This window comes from Emys orbicularis, chromosome 10 (genome assembly GCF_028017835.1).
Source record: "Emys orbicularis isolate rEmyOrb1 chromosome 10, rEmyOrb1.hap1, whole genome shotgun sequence".
Taxonomy (NCBI): domain Eukaryota; kingdom Metazoa; phylum Chordata; order Testudines; family Emydidae; genus Emys; species Emys orbicularis.
In genome coordinates, this window is record NC_088692.1 from 55,570,978 (window position 1) to 55,592,500 (window position 21,523).

The following is a 21,523-nucleotide window of genomic DNA, read 5'->3' on the forward strand; positions in this document are numbered from 1 at the left end:
ATGAATCTTTCCCCATGTTCTTTATTATTAGTAATTATCCTGTTTTCATGAAACTTTTGTTCTTCTTCGAGTGCTTGTTCATGTCAATTCCAATCAGGTATGCGTGCGCGCATGTGCACAGTAGCCAGAAAGATTTTTCCCCTAGCAGCATCCGTGGGGTCGGTCTGGGCGCCCCCTGGGGAGTCACGCCTTCATGGCACCCAATAAAGGGCCCTGCCGACCCACCACCCCCTCAGTTCCTTCTTACCACCAGTGACAGTAGCTGGAACTTCCCCTTATTCTTGCTTCGGCAAGCAGCTTAGCAGTACTTTCAGTTTTTGCTGTAGATAGTTAGTTCTAGTTGGTTAGTACAGAGTAGTTAGTTCATTTAAAAGTTTCGGTTATGGGGGGGTCCCCCCCATTTTTCTCCCCCCCCCCCCTTATTTGTCACTGTGGCATGCCACGATCCCCGGGCTTCAAGACTTGCCAGGACTGCACGAAGCCCATGCCTAAAAGTGACCCCCACACACACACTTCCTGTTTATGGTGTCTGGGCGAGGGTCACCAAAAAGAGCGCTGCTAAATCTGTCAGGAATTCTGACTGAGAACTCTTAAGGAGAGGGAGCAGTGGCTTAAAGTCCTCCTCCCAGTGTGTCTTCTTCGGCGCGGAGCGCTCTGGCGCCGTTTCCAGTCAAAGAGAGACACTGCCAAGGAGGTTCAGCACCGTCATGGAGCCTCTCGGGGACACTCCAGCCTTCAGCACTGGTCCCAATCACTGGCGCAGAAGAAGACGACAATGGAAAGAGGCCGATCCGCCTCGGCAAAATCCAGGGACCGGCCATCAGTGGCACTTCGGTTGGGCCCTGGCTCCGAGGCTCAGAGTGGAGCTACGTTGATTCCTGCCCAAGTGAGGCAGTCGAGTCCGGGCCCGCCGCGCTCGCCAAATCCCTTGGCGCATCTGCCACTCCCGTCCACCCCAGAGGCTTTTGAGGCGGCGCAGGACCTGCTGAACCGAATCGGCGGGCAGCGATCGATCCAGCAGGGGTCGATTGATCGTGTCTAGTTTAGACACGATCAATCGACCCCCGAGCGCTCTCCCATCGACTCCTGTACTCCACCGCCGCGAGAGGCACAGGCGGAGTCGACGGGGGAGAGGTAGCAGTCGACTCACCGCAGTGGAGACACCACCATAAGTCGATCTAATTACATCAACTTCAGCTATGTTATTCACGTAGTTGAAGTTGTGTAACTTAGATGGATTTCTTCCCCTCCCCCCCCCCAGCTCCCTGTCAGTGTAGACTAGGCCTGAGACTCACGGTGCCGTTCTCGTCCCCGAGGCAGGAAGATGCACCAGCACTGGAGGCTCCATTCTGGCACCCCGTTCAGTCAAAGGGAAAGTCGGCGATGATGTCACGCTGATCCCTCGGCACCCTCCCCCCAGAAGCCAACGCCTCCATCCAGGGAGTGCAGTCGGTCCCCAGGCTCCCAACGCTCTATGTCAAGAGGTGCAGCGCCACCCTGGTCCTCCTATTCTGAAACATCAGAGTCGGAGTTGAACTCGTACCGCTCTAACTATAGCAGGAGCAGAAGGTCCAGCTCAAGATGCCAATGCAGTGGCCCTCACAATGGCAGAACCCAGCTCAGTGGCCCTTTTGGACTCCGTGGGCTTTCCATCAAGCCCAGGGTCGGAGCCAAGGATCCCACTCGGGAGCTGCGTCAGTGGTGTCCGCAACATTTGTTCCGCCACGACCAGCAACTGAGCCATTACCTCCGGAATCAACACCGGCGGCCACGGTACCATCACCAACATCAGCACCAACCGTGGCGCCGCCCTCAACAACGCCTTCGACACCGGAGGCGTCAGTGGCTCAGATTGCTGCTATGGTGTCGGCTGCGCCTTCGGCACCGACGATGGCACTGGCACCGACATAGTCATCGACAGCAGCTGTGACTGCGTCCATGAAGACCCTAATGCAGATGCTACCCTAGGTGTCTATACCAGCACTGGCGTGGGACCCGACGTTGGCACCAATACCCGCGCTCTTCACGGGACTGGGCCAACCAACCACAGTCTCCCCCAGGGTCACGAGATCCCTCGGGTGGGGAGGGTAGAGGGTGGCCGCCTCCTCCTCTTCACCAGATGAGGCGCAGGCGGGCACTTCCGTAGCCCCAGCTCTGGAAGACTCCAGGGTGTTGCAGCAGTTGCTGTGCCGGTTTGCCCAGTTTCTGGGCATTAAGGCAGAGGAAGTGGTAGATGATGCAGGCCCTATGGCTGATATCCTGGCCCCCTCGCGCCCTTCCTGGCCCCCTCGCACCCTTACCATTTATAAAGACAATTACGGACATGACTAAGACCCTGTGGCAGACCCCTGCCTTGCTGCCACTCGCTGCCAAGCGTAACAAACGCCAGTACTTTGTGCCCTCCAGGGGTTATGAACATCTATATTCCCACCCCCAGCCTGAATCTTTGGTGGTGGACGCCGCTAATCAGCGGGAGAGGCAAGGCTTTCAGGGCCCTTCTCCAAGAATAGGGATGCTAAAACATTAGACCTATTAGGGCGAAAGGTGTTCTCAACGGGGGGACTACAACTCCGAATGTCTAACCGGCAGGCCATCGTCAGCAGGTACTCCTACAATGCCTGCTCGGCGATGGCTAAATTCACGTAGTTCCTCCCCTCAGATTCCCGTGCCAAATTTTCAGCTTTGGTCGAGGAGGGAAGACTGATCTCCAGGGCGTCCCTGCAGGCGGCACTTGATGGGTTGTGCTGCAACCAGGGTTATGGCCACAGGAGTAGCCATGAGAAGGGGCTCATGGCTCCAGGTTTCTGGTCTCCCCTATAAGGTCCAGCATACCATACAAGACCCGCCTTTTGAGGGTCAGACTCTTTTTTTGGAGAAAATGGACAAGAGGCTAAACAGCCTAAAGGACTCCAGAACCACCCTCAGGTCCCTGGGCCTCTATACACCGTCAGTGCAGCAGAGACACTTCCATCCACAGCCTTCTCAGCGGTTCTGTCACCAGAACCGCCAGGACGGGTCCTGAAGGAGAAATAGGACCGGCAGGAGAAGGCCGAGTCAACCCTCTGGCTGGGCTCGGGACAACCCAAGCCACCTTCAGGGCCCAAACTGGTCTTTTGAAAGCACAGTCGAGGACTGTGTACCACACCAAAGACTGGATCCACCCCGCCTTACCTTCTCGTCCCGACTATCCCCTTTCTACCGTGCATAGTCCCATATCACCTCGGACTGCTGGGTGCTCCTCACAGTAGAGAGGGGATATTTCATCCAATTCTGTGCCCTCCTGCCCTTCCACTTCCCTTCCCTGTCCCTCTTCAGGGACGCTTCTCACGAGCAACTCCTTATCCAGGAGGTGCAGTCGCTCCTATCGTTAGGGGCAGTGGAGGAGGTTCCTCAGGAGCACAGGGGCGAGGGCTTTTATTCCTGGTATTTCCTAATACCGAAAGCCAAAGGTGGCCTCAAGCCCATCCTGAACCTGCGAGAACTCAACAAGTTTGTAAAGAAACTCAGGTTCCACATGGTCTCATTGGCCTCCCATCATCCCCTCACTGGATCCAGCAGACTGGTATGCCACCCTCGACTTGAAGGATGCTTATATTCATATTGCAATCACTCAGCCCCACAGGAAGTACCTCAGGTTTGTGGTGAACAGTACCCACTACCAATTTACATTTCTTCCGTTCGGCCTGTCAGCAGCATCTTGAGTCTTCACCAAGTGCATGGCAGTCGTCGCTGTGTTCCTGCGCAGGCACCAGGTACAGGTGTTTCCATAACTCAGCGACTGGCTGGTCAAGGGTCGCTTCAGGACCCAAGTAGAAGCTCAAATCAAATTCATCAGGGCCACCTTTGACAACCTGGGTCTCCTTCTAAACAAAGCAGAATCGACTCTGTGCCCTGTTTAGAGGATAGTTTATAGGGGCAGTACTGGACTCAACCCAAGCCAGGACATACCTGCCGGAAGCGAGGTTCCAGCCCTGGCCGGTATCATTCGAGGTCTCAGACAGTTTCCCACCATCACAGCAAAAAACTGCCTGAAGCTTCTGGGACACATGGCTGCCTGTACCTACGTGGTGAAGCATGCCAGACTCAGGCTCTGACTGCTCCAGTCATGGGTAGCATCGACTAGCCCAAGACAGCTTGGACAGTATCGTGACCCTGCCTCGCCCGGTCCTTGACTCCCTCCTGTGATGGCTCAACCCTCAGGAGGTGTACTCAGGGGTCCTCTTCGCCAGTCCACAGCCATCTCTTTCGCTAGTGACAGACGCATCAGACTTGGGCTGAGGGAGCACATCTAGGAGACCGCAGGACTCAGGGTCTCTGGTCTCAGGCAGATCTGGCTCTCCACCTCAACGTCAGAGAGATGAGAGCAGTGTGTCTGGTGTGCCAGACCTTCCAGGCATACTTAACGGGACAATGTGTATCAGTTATGACGGACAACACCACGGCAATGTTCTATATCAACAAACAAGGGGGTGCACGCTCCTCTCCCCCTGTGCCAGGAAGCCCTCATGCTGTGGGACTTCTGTGTAAAACATTCAATACACCTACAAGCATTATGCCTCCCCAGAGTACAGAACGAGTTGGCAGACCACCTCAGCAGGTCCTTTCACGGCCATGAGTGGTCCCTTCGCCCGGATGTCACAAATTCAGTCTTCCAGAGGTGGGGATTTCCCCAGATAGACCTATTTGCCACGCGACGCAACAGGAAGTGCCAGCAGTTCTGCTCCTTCAAAAATCACAGCCTGGGTGTGGCTGGGCTCCAGCGCGGACGCCTTCCTCCTCCTATGGGGAGGTTGTCTCCTAAACGCCTTTCTGCCCATACCGCTCGTTCGCAAGGTACTCCTCAAGATCCGAAGGGAACGAGCTCAGGTCATATTAATAGCTCCAGCCTGGCCCCGCCTGGTACACAACTCTCCTAGACATGTCCGTGGAAGCTCCAGTCAGCCTGCCACTCTTCCCGGACCTTCTGACACAAGATCACGGTCGTCTCCAACATCCGAACCTCGGGTCGCTGCACCTTGCGGCGTGGAAGCTCTGTGGTTGAACCCTGTGGAGCTTTCCTGTTCAGACCAGGTTAGACAAGTCCTCTTTGGCAGCAGGAAACCTTCTCCGAGAGCTACCTACCTTGCCAAGCGGAAGAGATTTTCAGTCTGGTCGGTACAGTGCCATTCGTTCCCAAAGCTAGCCTCAGTGCTGTTTGTTCTGAACTACCTCCTCCATTTGAAGCAGCAGGGGCTTTCAGTGTCGTCAATAAGGGTTCACTTGGCCACCATCTCAGCCTTCCACCCGGACGCGGAGGGCCACTCTGTCTTTGCTAACCCAATGGTCAGCTGGTTTCTAAAAGGTCTCGACAGGCTATACCCTCATGTCTGGCAGCCTGTCCTGGCTTGGGACCTCAACCTGGTTCTTCCTAGACTCATGGGACCGCCCTTTTAACCCTTGGTGTCGTGCTCCCTGCTCTACCTCTCTTACAAGGTGGCGTTCCTGGTGGCGATAACCTCGGCCAGGAGGGTGTCTGAACGTAAAGCCCTAACATCGGAGCCCCTTACACCGTGTTCTATAAGGACAAGGTTTAGCTCAGACCTCATCCTGCTTTCCTGCCGAAGGTTGTATCGCAGTTTCACATTAACCACGACATCTTCCTCCCGATATTGTACCCTAAGCCGCATTCCAGCTGCAGGGAGCAGAGACTTCACTCACTGGATGTCCGTAGGGCACTAGCCTTCTACATCGAGAGAACGAAGCCGTTCAGAAAGTTGATCCAGTTATTCGTGGCAGTGGCGGACAGAATGAAAGGTCTGCCTGTGTCGTCACAATGCATTTCGTCATGGATCACGTCCTGCATTCGTGAGTGCCACAACCTGGCGGGGGTTCCTGCACCTCCAATCACTGCGCACTCCACCAGAGTGCAGGCTTCTTCAACAGCATTCCTGACTCAGGTTCCCACTCAGGAAATCTGCAGAGTGGCTACATCGTCCTCCATTCATACGTTCACGACGCACTATGCAATTACCCAGCAGGCCAGAGATTATGTGGCCTTCGGACGAACAGTACTCCAGTTAGTGGACAACTCCGACCCCACCTCCTGATCTTGGGCTTGTCAGTCACCCTCCTACCCCTCTGTTGCAGTAGCCGGCAAGAAGGAACTGAGGGGGTGGCAGGTTGGCAGGGCCCTTTATTGGGCTCCATGAAGGTGCAACTCCAGGGGACACCCAGGCCAACCCCACGGATGCTGCTAGGGGGGAAATCTTCCGGCTACTGTGGACGTGCGTGCGCACACACCTGACTGGAATGGACATGAATAACACATCTCAAAGAACAGCAGTTACGAGAAGGTGAGTAACAGTTCTTTTTCTCGCACTCGTAGAACTGTGATAACCACCAGGTCTGACTTCATTTGTGTTATAAATTGCTGCATCAAATCATCAACATAGTTCCTTTTTTGTAGTTTATATGACGATGTATATGAAGTTCAAGTGCTTAATACTTTTGTGCTGGAAGGAAGTTTTGTTTTATATGTGTGATGTTCATATTCGTAAGTCACATTATGAAGACACTGAATGTTGTAATCTTTTTGTTTGTTTGTTTGTTTTAATCCTTTAGGACACCATTGTTAGTGTGAAGTGGGATCCAACTGGTAAGATTCTCATGACATGTGCCAAAGAAGAAACGGTGAAACTCTGGAGATATATGGGGGGATGCTGGAGACGTTTGCATTCACTCTCCCATCCAGCTATTGTGAATAGTATTACCTGGTGCGACCTTCCAGGGAAAGGACCCAAGCTGCAGTTGTTACTAGCTACGTATGTTAACGTTTTTGCTTTAATACTTCCTGTGTAGTCTTTGTATTAATACTTATAGCAACTGTATATGTAGCATCTTTCATCCTAAACAAAAAACAAACAAACAAAATTCAACAAGCTGTTCATTGTGGGCATTGTAGAACACTGGTTCAGCACTGACTTAAATACAAAAAGTGCCCATTACTAAATCACCAACAGCTTTTCCCCTCCACCTAGGCTTTTCTCTGGAGAGTTCTGCGCCAAGTACTGACCAGAGCTGATCTTAGTTAATTAACTTGAATTTGTCACAGTGAAAACGTAATGTGGTATGTTTGCATGTTATTGGAAACATCAACTAATTATTGTTGTGAAATGTGCCAGTTATGTCCATAGTTGCAAATACTTCCTGTGCTGATAAATATACCTGGGACCTATACATTCTGATGGCACAATGATTGCAAGGGAGTATTTGGTTAAATATGAAAATATTTAATGTGAAAAATAGGGTGAAAACCTATGGAGAATATTCCTAAATATTTTGAGTAGGAATAAAAAAAAATCACTGTCAATATGCATATTTTATAAGTGAATTAAAGAATATAGTAAAATTTCAAACAGTACAATGAAAAACAAGTTTTTCCTTTTTCCAGTCTGCCTCAGCTTTCCTTTTATATTGGAGATACTACTTCACTAACTTCCTTTTAAACATAGTGGTGCTGACAAAATAGTTTTGGCAAAATTTAATATTAAGAAAGAGTTAAAGAAAAAATGCACTTTTTCAGTGAGTATTACTCCTAAATCTGTATACAGCTTTTAAAAAATAATCTGCTGCCCTTGGACTTTGTTTTTAAGCAGATTATCTTTCTTAATCACCTTGCTCTAAATGTATATCATAACTGACTGACATACTTTTAGAATATTTGTTGATTGGTGCTGTATGTTAACAATTTTACTTTATTTTCATGTGATTTATTCCAACTTCCTTCAGAGGATGCCAGAATGGCTTAGTGTGTGTTTGGAGTGTTCCCCAGGATATGCTGATCATGTTGCAGTCCAGCTCAAGTAGTGCAGAAGGATGGTGGGAACAGGAAACAAGTGGCAAGGTAAAGACAGTTGAGCAAATGTTAGGAAATCTTAACCTGATTGTATCCATGGTTTTCTCTACGATTATAGGAAAGGATGGGAGCAAAATATTTAAATATCTACATGGGTGGAGATGGAGAAGAGGGAAATATTTGAAAACCATTTAGTTTAAAAAATTTACATTTATTTTAATTTGTCTGTACTTACACACATGCAGGTGTTTCCAAGGCAGGAAATGGTTCTTGCTCACATGCTCAGGGTCTTGCTCACATGCTCAGGAATTTCCCCCCAGGTTCATTGGCAGTGACCTTGGGGGGGGGGTTGCCCTCCTCTGTAGCATTAGAGTACAGGTCACTTGCCAGGATTATCTGGCTATACTTCCCTTAATCAATGCCTTGCCATTGCAGGTACTTCGGGCATTGGTGCACCTTGGTCCCTCCTATTCTCTACCTAATAGTATTATTTCCTGTGGGTTGTAATTTTTGGTCTAATTTTGGATGTTGAGTTTAGTGTGGGTGCTGGGTGCTGTCAGTGGCCTGTTGTTACATATAGGAAGTCAGACTAGATGATCTGGTGGTCCATTATGGTCTTAAGGTCTATGATTCTAAATGGGAGGTCAGGGTTTAAAAACAACTTATTTGCAAGAGCTATTGATCTTGGCTAAAATTTGGTAATGCTATCTGGTTCTTTTAAAATTATGCAGTTATTTCCAAAAGAGAAAACTAAAATAATATTGGAAGTTTCTTAGTATATAAATTTGCCTTGACTTAATTTTAACTAAAATGTTCTTTAAAATGGTAAGATCCAGCCGTAATGTGGTCTTGAATGCTTATGGTATTTTGAAGAGGAAAATATAGATGGTAATAAGTTAATGACATCCTTATAAAACATGACTAAAATAATTACAAATAAAACTAAGGTCTATTAAGTAAATATGCATTTAGATATATTTACTTAGAGTGCATTGTCACTGTAGGTGCTCATAGTCTGTTGTATCAGCTTGAATGCTTCCATAAGGCCTTTTTTATGGTGCCTTATTCTTCTTTCCTTGATAAAATAAAAGTAGTTGTACCAAGAAAATCTATACACTGGTTGCAAAGAAGTCCAAATCTGAAACACTTTTCTATTCACAATTTTCTATGTATGTAGTCCAGGGTATGTCATAATGATGAAATAATTTGCAGGATGGATACAGAAAAGCAGTAGATGCCAAGTGCATTTATCAGCTGAGAGGACATATTACTCCTGTTCGGACTGTGGCCTTCAGCTCTGATGGACTGGTATTAGTGTCTGGTGGGCTTGGTGGGCTCATGAACATTTGGTCTTTACGGGTAAGGTTGTCTTTGAGTTATATTAAAGATTACCCAAAGATTATGTCATGGATGTCACAGAATTCATGGATTCTAGAGTGGCGGTGGCACCCGGAGATCCCAGCCGCCACAGGCAGTGGGGACACCCGGAACAGTTAGCCCTTGCAGCTTTGGCTCTCCTCTGTCACACTTGGTCTTCAGTCATCCCCCCGTCAGCTCTCCCCCCACGTTATTTTTAGTAAAAGTCACGGATGGCCAAGGGCTTCTGTGAATTTTTGTTTATTACCTGTCCGTGACTTTTACTACAAATAACGGTGATAAAATCTTAGTTATATTTCTTAAAGTTTGTTAACATAGGTACGTTTAAGATCAGAAGTAAAAGGATAATTTTATGTTTTCATAGTTTTCTTTGATAAATACTTTATAAAAATTAGGGGAAGCGTAGTCAAGAATAATGAATACAAGATTTGGGAAAAAATACCTGAATTCTAATCCTGGCTCTGCAACTGATTAATTATGTGCCTGGTCAGGTCATTTATGACCTCAGGTCCTTAGCCAGTTTATGCTTTTGTTTCTCCCCTCTGAAAAAAGGGAGTAATACTTGCCTTCTTCACAGGCTGTTGAGACTGTGTAAAACACTTTGAAGATGTTATATCAATGTTAATTTTAACTTTTAATAATATCTTTTGGAAAATGCATATGCCTTTCTGACTATCATGTAGGAATTTTAGTTCAAGGGGTTTAAAATACTTTAAATAATCATTAATTGAAATGTTTGGGGGTGTTTACGGTACTACAGGATGATAAATTCACCTGTTTAAATAAATATGTGTATTGATTAAAAGATTTCTTGGTTTAGGATGGCTCTGTATTACAAAGTGTTGTGATCGGTTCTGGAGCTATTCAGACTGCAGTATGGATCCCTGATGTTGGAGTAGCTGCTTGCTCAAATAGATCAAAGGTATTATTGTATATTGAAGTGCTGTTCTTTTGAGTTAAATTTGTGAGCAGTAAGGGAACGTTTTTATTACAAAAAGAAGCCCATTTACCCAAACATTTCTTTCTAACAAACTGCTAGCACAGGGGTCGGCAACCTTTCGGAAGTGGTGTGCCGAGCCTTCATTTATTCACTCTAATTTAAGGTTTCGTGTGCCGGTAATACATTTTAACATTTTTAGAAGGTCTCTTTCTATAAGTCTATAATATATAACTAAACTATTATATGTAAAGTAAACAAGGTTTTCAAAATGTTTAAGAAGTGTCATTTAAAATTAAATTAAAATGCTGATCTTACGCCACCAGCCTGCTCAGCTTCCTTCCAGCCTGGGGTTCTGTTCACCTAGGCCGGCAGCGGGCTGAGCAGGGCCTGCGGCCGGGACCCCAGACCTGGGGGGGGGGGGTTGTTTCAGGGGTCAGGGCAGAGGGCTGGGGGAGACGGGGTTCAGGGCAGAAGGCTGGGGTGTGTGTGGGGGGGATTCAGGGATCAGGGCAGAGGGCTAGAGTGTGTGGGGGGTGTAGGGCAGAAGGCTGGGGGTGTGGGGGGTTCAAGGGTCAGGTCAGAGGGCTGTGGGGGGGTGCAGGGCAGAAGGCTGGGGGTGTGTTGGGGTGTGGGGGGTTCAGGGCAGAGGGCTGGGGGTGTGGGGGGGTGCAGGGCAGAAAGCTGGGTGTGTGTTGGGGTGTGGGGGGTTCAGGGCAGAGGGCTGGGGGTGTGGGGGGGTGCAGGGCAGAAAGCTGGGTGTGTGTTGGGGTGTGGGGGGTTCAGGGCAGAGGGCTGGGGGTGTGGGGGGGTGCAGGGCAGAAAGCTGGGTGTGTGTTGGGGTGTGGGGGGTTCAGGGCAGAAGGCTGGGTGTGTGGGGGGGTTCAAGGGTCAGGGCAGAGGGCTGGGGGTATGGGGGGTGCAGGGCAGAAGGCTGAGTGTGTGGGGGGGTTCAGGGCAGAGGGATGGGGCTGTGGGGGTGCAGGGCAGAAGGCTGGGTGTGTGTTGGGGTGGGGGGCTTCAGAGCAGAGGGGTGGGGGGTGCAGGGCAGAAGGCTGAGTGTGTGTGTGGGGGGTCAGGGCAGAGGGTTGGGGTGCTCGGCTCGTGGGGGGTGCTCCCAGCCCCCTGCCCTGAGCGGCTCAAGGCAGGGGGCTGGAAGGGATATGCCCTGTTCCACCCCCTTCCCTCAGGCTCCGTCCCTACCTCTCTCTGTGTCCTCTACGGACCTGTGTGCACGCTGCGGCTCTTCCCCCTCCCCCTCACTAGGGCCATCAGCTGATTGGCGCAGGGAAGGAGAGGAGGAGGGGCAGGAAAGCACCACACTGGGGGAAGAAGCGGGGGAGGGGGGAAGCTTGGCTGCCGCAGAACCAAGCTTCTGCCTCCTGCCCCCGCAGGGGAGAGCGGTGGGCGGGGGGGCTGAGTGGGGCTGGGGGCCGGGACAGCGGCAGGGAGCTGCGTGCCACTCAAAATCGCCTCGCGTGCCGTGTTTGGCATGCGTGCCATAGGTTGCCGATCCCTGTGCTAGCATATTTCTCTCCCTGTTCTGCTTAGTCCATGTTATCCACACATATTTGCTGTCAATTAAAGGAGCTTGTGTAATTAAAATTCTGCTGTACGTAGTTTGTCTATTTACATGCAGACTACATTGTTTTGACTCTCAACTGCCATCTTATCTTTAAAAAAGAGTTTAAAAACTTAGTTTAGATTTCAGACTTCGTGTATGAGAAAGAGAGAAATGGGCAAATTAATTTAAAAAATATGCACCCAGGTGACTGCTTTGTCATTTTGAAATTTATTGTGTGTGAGAAATGTCACCCTTCTTTATGGGAGAGATGTGAAATGTGTCTGTCTTAGAAGAAATATCTGCTTCAGAAGGTTAAGATAGTCTTTGTGTTCACATTGAAAATGTAGAATTTAGCATTGTACAGTACCTTTCTTCACTGTCCTATTGCAAATAGAACTGGGTGAGTTTTTCTTTTTGGCCTATAGTGAAATTTGAAAAATGCATTTTTCAGTTAGCCAAAACTATTTGTGAATTTTTCATGAATTTGCCAAATAGTTCTTGTAAAAAAAAATTGTTTTTTCCAGGACTGAGGCACCAGTCACAAAATGAGGAGGTAGTGGTTCCTCCCTTTTGATCTTTAGCCCAGTGCTTAGAACACTCACCTGGGATGTGGGAGACCCGAAGTAAATTCCCCCCTCTGGCTAATGTGGATTTGAACTAGGGTCTTCCACATTGCAGGAGAGTGCCCTACCCACTGGACTATGAGATGATATGGTGGGGGGCTCTCTGTTGTTGAAGCTGTTCCACTATGTATAAATAATTAAATAGTAATTGTAACAGGGACATGAACTTGAGTCTTCCACTTCCCAAGTGAGTCCTCTAATCACCAGTCTATAGAGTCATTCTTTCTTGCTCTCTCTGGCCTAATGACTAATTACTGATGCAAAATAGAACAGCTTCAAAGGAGAGACTGAGAAAGATCCACCCCAGAATATTTTAGAGACTAGGGCTTAGGTCTAGTGAACATCTATCCATCAGTCAAAGATACACCTTCATCATGGGAACTTTACCTTGTCCTTATTCAGTTTATAAAGATTTCCTTTGAGCATCTAAATAAATGTTCACGGTTTTACCTGTTAATCTAAACAACATTTGTTAAAGCCATAACATCTGCCAGAAGAGTGAGTAAACAAACTTCAGGCCATGATGGCTGATCCCACTTCTCATTATTTTCTACAAGGACAAAGTGATTTTTCCACCTTTACCTGTAATTCTTCTTCTAGGTGGTAACCGATTTTCATCTCATCCAATCAGTTAATCTGCCAGTATTCTTTCCTAGATCCTATGCTCATTGAGGCAAAGCAAAGATTCACACACTAGATGCTAAAAGGGCTTTAGCTTTCTATCTAAATATAACTAAAAAGTTTAGAAAGTCACCAGATCTTTTTTCTTATGCACAAAATAATAAAGGACAGGCATTTACTTCACAAAGACTATCTAAGTGGCTTAGGCAATGCATTGAAGAGAGCTACAAATTAGTCTCTGTCCCTGTCCCAGTGGGGATTAGATCCCATTCCACAAGGGCAAAGGCGGCCTTCATGGCATGCTGCTTTAGGCATATTCCGATTGCAGAAATTTGCAGAGCTGCTACGTGGAGCTTTATTCTTACATTAACAAAACATTATGTATTCTGGTCAGATGCTCAGTTTGGTACAGTGGTACTTCAGTCACTGTTTAATTAGAAAACCACATCCCACCTTACTTGGAAGACAGTTCTATTTATCAAACTATCGAACATGCTGAGGTGATTTGAAGAAGAAATGAAGGTTACTCACCTGTAAGTGGTACTGCTGAGTAACCTTCATTTTTCATTGGCTTATAATTTTACCAAATTTTAACCATTTGGGCTGAAATTTTCTATGCTGGGTGTTTTTATGTACTACTAGATACACCCTCCCAGTCTGACAGTGAACTGTTGAAACTACTTTCAGTATAGTATTTCATCCAGTTGTGCACCCGCTTCATACTAATTTCACCTAGACCACATTTCCCTAGTTTGTGTATGAAAATGTCATGTGGGACTGAGTCAAAAACCTTACTAAAATCAATATATACTGCTTTCCCCCAGCCACTAGGCCCGGTAACCCTATCAAAGAAGGAAATTAGTTTGGTTGGGCATGATTTGTTCTTGATGTATTTTTCCCTAGCCTTGTTTTTGGAAAATGGCTGAACCATTTTGGTTGAAAATGTTAAAAAAAATTTGAGCTTGAGGATGACACCCAGCATAGAAAACTTCAGCTCAAACATCTAAAGTTTAGCAAAGTTATAAGAAACTGAAAATGGTTTTATAATGAGAAATATCAGGCAACCTTAGTAATAATAGATGCTACCAGCCCATTTTATAATGCTGTCTAAGAACAATCATTGTAAGTGTTATATAAATACAGAGATGATAATGATACATAATTTTTCTTTCCACTCAGCATTGTTACTTACTCACACTGATACTTTTAGGTGTTGAGCAGTGTTGGGACGAAGACAATTAGTGAGAGTAGTCAGATTGATCTGAATAAGCATGTTGCCCGTGTTTAATTTCTGATATCTAAAATGTATCTGGTGATTGTATTGTTGAACAGGATGTGTTGGTGGTGAATTGCACATCAGAGTGGATATCTTCCAATCATGTCCTTGCAACATGTAGGACTGCACTGAAACAACAGGGAGTTTTAGGATTAAATATGGCCCCTTGCATGAGGGCTTTCTTGGAACGTTTGCCAATAATGCTTCAGGAACAGTATGCCTATGAAAAGGTAAGAATAGTTGAATGCAGAACATTAAATACTGACATATGTAACATGAGATGTCTGTCTTGAATTACAACTGTCTTATTCTTTTGACAGTCAACCCAAGAAACCTTTGTTGAGGTTCAATCCCACCTTTGGACATCAGATTTACAGTTACTCTTTTGAGTACTCTAGCAGAACTACATTTTCCTGATGTCAGGCTGTTTCTGATCTTCCTCTTGTTTTGTCACCTACTGCAAGATCCTGGTCTCTTGTGGCCTTATATAGGTGTTTCGGCTATCCTAGAAGTTTCTGCTTTGTTAACTCACTTTGACCTCACCACTACACACGCACTGCTATATTGCTTTAACTGCAGCACTTGGATAAAGCAGCCTCAAACTGATGCTTCATCAGGTTGCTGTCTCCCTCTCCCCCTCCTCCCCTCCCCCCCGTCCCTTAAAACCAATCAACCAACCAACCAAAAAAAACCCCCAGGAAGTTAGGCTTTTTTCACCCTTGTTTGTTTTAATTTCTGTGGTATCCACGTGTTTTTTTTCAAAATGGTCGTTTTGAGGCGTAATTTGAATGATCTTAAACATGGTGTTAAACTTGTCCCCATTATTTTGCATCCTCCTCTAGAATAAGAAATTATTAGACTAGGAGATTGCTGTCATGTCTCAGAAAACAATTTGTTGCATATATATATATATAATTTTTCCTTTGTGCAAAATCCACTCAGAATCTCATTCTTTTAGCTTCTTTATGACTAAGGGCTGGTATACAAATAATCTTCACAAAATCTGTTGCAAGGCCTTGTTATGAATTATAGCCAGTGTTTCCTTTTTAATACAGGAATTTACAGATTTCTCTGGAAGTGTTTATTCAGATCCCCAGTTCTGGTGCTGGTATTAATATCTGCATCTCTTCAGTGGAATTAACATATGGTCCTGATGCAAATAATGTGATTTTTGCCTACTGAACTACTCCGTTAGCACTTTCCATGCCCTTACTTACTCTCTCTCCAATTTATTCAGTTGTATAGCTGGAGGTAATTCAGAGAAATCACTGTGTGCCTTAACACTACTGAGCAGTCAATAGAATAAATGTCCTAACGAATTTTAGAAATTATAAAAATTGTGAACTAGCCTTCCTGAGTTGGGGACTGATATACCAAGAAGGATATAGGATCCTACGTATACTTCCCAGAAAATCAGTTGTGAGGAAAGAAAGTATCTCTACTCAAACAAATAGAAGAGAGAGACACTATTCTGCTTTGTCTCTTTAAAAATAAGAAACTAACTGCCTTAACTAAAAAACAAGGATTCTGATCCTATTGCTATTGCCAGTCCTGTGTCATGTCCCTCCCATCAGTGTGAGCAGTATAAATGATGGGGGCAGTGTAGATAGAATTTATTGTTACACACTGAAATCTAGATCTATTCTACCCATGACATCTGTTGTTGACACAAAACAATGTCTGGATTGTTATTGAATTACCAGACAAATTGGATACTGGATTCAGGCTATTTTGATTTCCTGAACTGCAACCAGATATTATCCTACAAGACATTCATCACTTACTTTAATCGCTTTTTCTCTGGCTTGACTCTAATACAGTTCTTAACAATGGCTAACCAAGACACTCTATCTTTAGAACATGTGGACTTCAAAAAAAACATATTTGATTAGATGTCTGAATCATATTTGTAAAGTCCTTTTTCTGTCTGCTACAGAATCTCTGCCAGAATAGTTATAGGAAACTCTGCAAAACGTATCTGACATTTTTTTTTATCAGTTAGTCTTCTTTTGTAATGACCTTTAATAACGAAACCTCATTGCAGATTTCCATACAAACTAGGATGCTGCTCTACTTTTAGCAGTAGGCAATTTGGAGTAAGGATGTAAAAACAATAACCGTGTAACCAATTAAAATTCTATCAGTTACACAGTTAAACATTTAACCGGGGAGCTAGTAGTGCGGGGGGTGCTGAAGCACCCCCACATTTTGTTGGGGCTCCACTGCCGGATCCACCCCTGGGGCTCTGCTCAGGTGGAGTTTAATAGTTAACAGAAACTGATGAGCATCAAGCTTATCGGTTAACCGGTTAAACTTTTACATCCCTAATTTGGAGTCCAAGGTACATTTTTTCCATTTAGACCTATCCAGTTCTCTCTAGCTGGGTACAATACAGCACTCCATGCAGCGGGCAGTTAAGTCTGCTACATATCCTTTTCCCGAACACATCTCCAAATTCTGTCCACTCGTTTGAGGCCTTTAAGCCTAGGAGCACAGCGATATGTCACAAGTACTTTATTTTGCTGGTACTCTGATGCGATCCCTCATCTGTTTATGGCTACAGCATCCGTCACCATCAATAGTTTTCTCAATCTCTATTCATTGTAATGCCATAGTAACCTCTTTCCTTCAGGTTATTTTCGTTCAGGCATGTAATAATGCTCACTTCCCCAGTTCTGCTTTTCATTCTTCAGAACTTCCCAACCAAAGAGAAACAAAATCATGTCTGAAAGCTGGATTTTGTGTCTTCCTTAACATGCAGACGAAAATGAAGAGAAAGTTATTGTATGCTTTTCAGATAATTATTTAAACTGTTTATAAATTACATCAAATTATTGTAAATTTGAAGTTTAGGTTAAAGAATTATTCCAGTATGTATTGTATTCTACTTAAAAAGAAGAAAGGGAAAAAAAGAAAGAAAGAAAAACCAAATGAAAAAAACAAATTTTGTTTTATATTGTAATATATTGAGTGATGTACCTTGTTTAAAAAATGGTAATTTCTGATAATATGCTGAAGCGCATTTGCTAGTGAAATCGTGTTAATATGTTTGCAGTATTTCTGTGTCAAATACTGAATGAGAGTGAAGTCTGGTACTTTGACAAATGGTCTCGGTTTATTGTGAGGGAAATTAATGAAAATTATCGGAAAGGGGTTTTTCTGGGAAATTTTTTTCTACAGAAAGAGCTTTGAAGAATTACTGTTTCTGAAGTGATGGAAGTATGCCTCTAGCTTCATATGTTGACCTTCCATTTTTTCCCTCTAGCCCCATGTGGTCTGTGGAGATCAGCTTGTTCATAGCCCTTATATGCAGTGCCTGGCTTCACTTGCTGTGGGGCTTCACCTCGATCAGCTTTTGTGCAATCCACCAATACCGCCTCATCACCAGAACTGCCTCCCCGATCCCTCAGCTTGGAATCCTACAGAGTGGGCCTGGTTAGAATGTTTTTCAACTACTATAAAAGCTGCTGAAGCTCTGGCCAAAGGAGCACAGTTTCCAGAATCCTTTACTGTTCCAGATCTGGAGCCTGTGCCAGAGGATGAGCTTACACTTCTAATGGTAATATGCACTGCATTCTGCCAATTATTAAGTATATGTATAGAATGCACTATATTGTGCCGATAACATCTGTAATAATTAGCTGAAAAAATTGAAAAGCTTGTAAAAAGTAAATTGTTATGCTTTATTTAATGGAAATACCAGGAGAGTACAGAGATTTTATTTTAATTGATATAAAATGTGGCAATTGATACCATATAAATGTTTGTAATAGAAGTAATAGTGTGAAAGTGGCATCTTCCTGTTTAGCAGATCTGCTCCTTCTGTGTGTATTCAGAGTCATATCTACTTGCTTTACTAACTACAGTAAGTTTTTGATACATTGTCTTAACCTGCAGAGTTGACACAGGGAAAAGCGAGCTGGACTAATTCTGGTTTACAAATCAACAGAATTAACAAAGTTCCATTTGCAGAACCTCTATTGTTGTTATATAAACCAGTGAGAATTTGTCTTGACTATGATATTCCAAGGGGAGCTTGCAGGGCTGACAATTAATTCATTTTTTTTAACATGCAGATAGAGTAAATTCTATATGGAGTCATTGAAAGGCAATGGCACCCTATTATGCCATCTTTAAAGTACTTTTTCAGAGTAGTCCTACACTTTAACTATATTGGCACTACCAAATGCCAATATAATGGGCTATGATAGGTGAACCTAAAGTGGAAACTTTGTATTTATTGGATTTTATCAGTAAGTCTGTATAATTTTGCAAATAAATACTTTCACTTGTGTACTCCCAAAATTAAGGCTGCATGAGGAAAACATAACTATGGCTCTTCCTAGTTGCTTTCCTTGCTATATACCTATTGACCTCACATATACCTTAGTCCTTTATTTTTAAATACTCACATAGGTTATCACAGTGATCAGGAAGGATTCCCTTCTGTGTACAAGAGCACTATGGGGTTTTGCCTTTTTCTGAAGCATTGGGCATATGCCAGTGCAAGATGCATGCTATTAGACTTGGCAGGTTGTTGGTCCAAATGTGCATGGCAGATTTTATGTTTCTATACATCTCTTGAACCCATTGTCACATCTTCCTTTACTAGCCTATTTTGAGTGGCACACTTTGCTTGTTTTCCACTGCAACAGTTAAAAGCAACCCCTTTTACCACAAGTAGTTTTAGACACTCATGAGTCAGAATTTTTTCTTATGGTAACAATATTAAATGTTAGATTCCAGTATTAAGAAAAATAGGTCTACCCCAAGGACAAAAATGATACATTCAAGTTTACATGAGTAATATTGAATATGAATTAATTTATAAAAATAATTTGTACATAAATTTTGCTTTAGTCACAGTTAAAACTATTTTACATTTATGTTCAAAAGCAGTTTGTTGTTCAGTAATAGACCCAGATAACAGTTTTTCATCTAGGAAAAGGCTTGCCATTTCCAAGTGACTATTTGAAGGGAAATCAAGATTATTAACTGAAAGAATAATGTACAAGTGGTGGGCTGACCCTAATATATCTGTTTTTAATCATTCAGGATAACAGTAAATGGATTAATGGTATGGATGAGCAGATTATGTCCTGGGCAACATCAAGGCCTGAGGTTAGTAAAATTGATTATTTTAAATTTAAAATTCTAAAATTATCAATATAATTCTCAAGTGCTCCTTTATGCTGTTTCGTAGGATTGGCACCTTGGTGGCAAATGTGATGTGTATCTATGGGGAGCAGGGCGCCATGGGCAGCTAGCAGAAGCTGGTAGAAATGTCATGATACCAGTAGCAGCACCTTCATTCTCACAGGCTCAACAGGTAACAGTGTTAGGAGAGATTTACATTTTATTCTTCACAAATTGCCTTATTTTCAGTTGTTAGTTACAAAATATCTATCAATATCCCTTTTGGACTCGGTGCTAATTTTCCAAAAAACAAAAGAACCCCGAAATGTGTAAGGTACTTTTCCCCAGTTATAGAATTTTTATTAGGTTTGCTCTAGTTTTTGCCAAATTCACACCAAGAAACTGTTCAAAACTGAAAAAATCATTTCTTAGGATTAGAGTGAGTACAATGTAAAAAAATATTTGCATGGTTTTGATATACACCTCTATCCTGATATAACGCGACCCAATATAACACAAATTCGGATATAACGCGGTAAAGTAGTGCTCCGGGGGGGCGGGGCTGCGCACTCCGGTGGATCAAAGCAAGTTCGATATAATGCGGTTTCACCTATAACGCGGTACGATTTTTTGGCTCCTGAGGACAGCGTTATATCGAGGTAGAGGTGTAATCCATATTGCAAGATTGCTTTCTGAAATAATGTAATGCTGGAGCATAGGGTGAGATAATGAGACAGCCAAATTGCTGCAAGAAATACATTGAGAATCTCACTGAAGAACATGCTACCAGACCAAATAGTTTTGCAGAGAAAGGGAAATTCTTTGTAGCTAGATCATGAAGAGAGCTCTTTGTGTGTGGTGCCATTTTTAGATCTCCAGGGGCCAGCCTCACCCAAAACACTGAATGAAGGAATTTTATTGTAATGTGATTACGTGGTAAAACCCCCTTAGTTTAAAACATATTTTTCTGCTAAATTCAGAATAAGTTAAGTAACAGTTAAGTGATTAAACTAAGAAATATGTTGGTAGTTGTCCCAAAACTGTTGTTTTCAGTTTTGTAGTCCCAATTCAGGTTATGAATAAAGACAAAGTTAGCATATTTTGGTTCATGGTTTGTGATGTAATTGCATTTAAAAAAAAAACTAATTTCTTTCTTTAACCAGGTTATTTGTGGTCAGAACTGTACTTTTGTCATTCAAGCTAACGGTACAGTTTTGGCTTGTGGAGAAGGGAGTTATGGCAGATTGGGACAAGGAAATTCTGATGACCTTCATGTGTTAACTGTTATTTCAGCACTTCAAGGTAAAATTGTCTTAATTTTTTTGAGTTGTTCTATTGGGAGGCAGAAGTTCGCATTTCAAAAACTAAAAGGACAATTGTCTAAGTCTTTACACAGATTTACTGAATAAAATAATTTACTTTACTCTCTTTAATATAGATCTTATATTCATGTTAATTTGAACAAATAAACCATATGTTAAAGTCTCTTTTGATGCATTTATTCAAGCTGTACTTAATGTTTTTAAACTCTTATTATTTATCATTTTAAGTAGGACTGAGAAAGGAAATACATTTATGTAACTGAACACCTAAATTAACTTAATAGACTATCCCAGTAGAATTAGATAATTATTAATAACATAATATTTGTTATTGCAGCAGTTCAAGCATAAGTTATATCTTAAAGGAAAAGGAAGACTTTATACAGGCTTGTATATACAGAGCTGATTCCATTCACAAGCTTGTAATTGTTATTATTATGGACTATTTTGTACAATGCAAAATAATTGTATTTATATTTCTAACTTATTCTGATTTTGTTTTTCATTTTGTTAAAGGTTTTGTTGTAACACAGCTAGTGACCTCTTGTGGATCTGATGGACATTCCATGGCTTTGACAGAAAGTGGTGAGGTCTTTAGCTGGGGAGATGGAGATTATGGTAAACTGGGCCATGGGAACAGTGACAGACAGCGCAGACCCAGGCAAATAGAGGCCTTACAAGGAGAAGAAGTGGCACAGGTTCAAGAACAAATTTATTATTCACCTATTAAATGTAGACATGATAGTTGCTGCTAGGGTTCATTAATAAATACTGGTGGGCAAATGGATTGCTCACACAGGGACTGTGGGATGTGGAGCCTTTCTCTTCAATGT

General features: G+C 43.8%; 1 protein-coding gene across 1 annotated transcript in view; it reads left to right on the plus strand.

Annotated features, from left to right (window-relative positions):
- Positions 1 to 21,523, plus strand: part of HERC1 (HECT and RLD domain containing E3 ubiquitin protein ligase family member 1) — a 210,280-nt gene that overhangs the window by 172,275 nt on the left and 16,482 nt on the right. The window contains exons 56-65 of the mRNA XM_065411752.1: positions 6,601 to 6,800; positions 7,768 to 7,882; positions 9,047 to 9,193; positions 10,032 to 10,133; positions 14,289 to 14,462; positions 17,498 to 17,791; positions 19,288 to 19,353; positions 19,436 to 19,561; positions 20,532 to 20,670; positions 21,207 to 21,388. Coding sequence (XP_065267824.1) covers positions 6,601 to 6,800; positions 7,768 to 7,882; positions 9,047 to 9,193; positions 10,032 to 10,133; positions 14,289 to 14,462; positions 17,498 to 17,791; positions 19,288 to 19,353; positions 19,436 to 19,561; positions 20,532 to 20,670; positions 21,207 to 21,388 — 1,545 coding nt within the window. The remainder of the gene's footprint in view (positions 1 to 6,600; positions 6,801 to 7,767; positions 7,883 to 9,046; positions 9,194 to 10,031; positions 10,134 to 14,288; positions 14,463 to 17,497; positions 17,792 to 19,287; positions 19,354 to 19,435; positions 19,562 to 20,531; positions 20,671 to 21,206; positions 21,389 to 21,523) is intronic.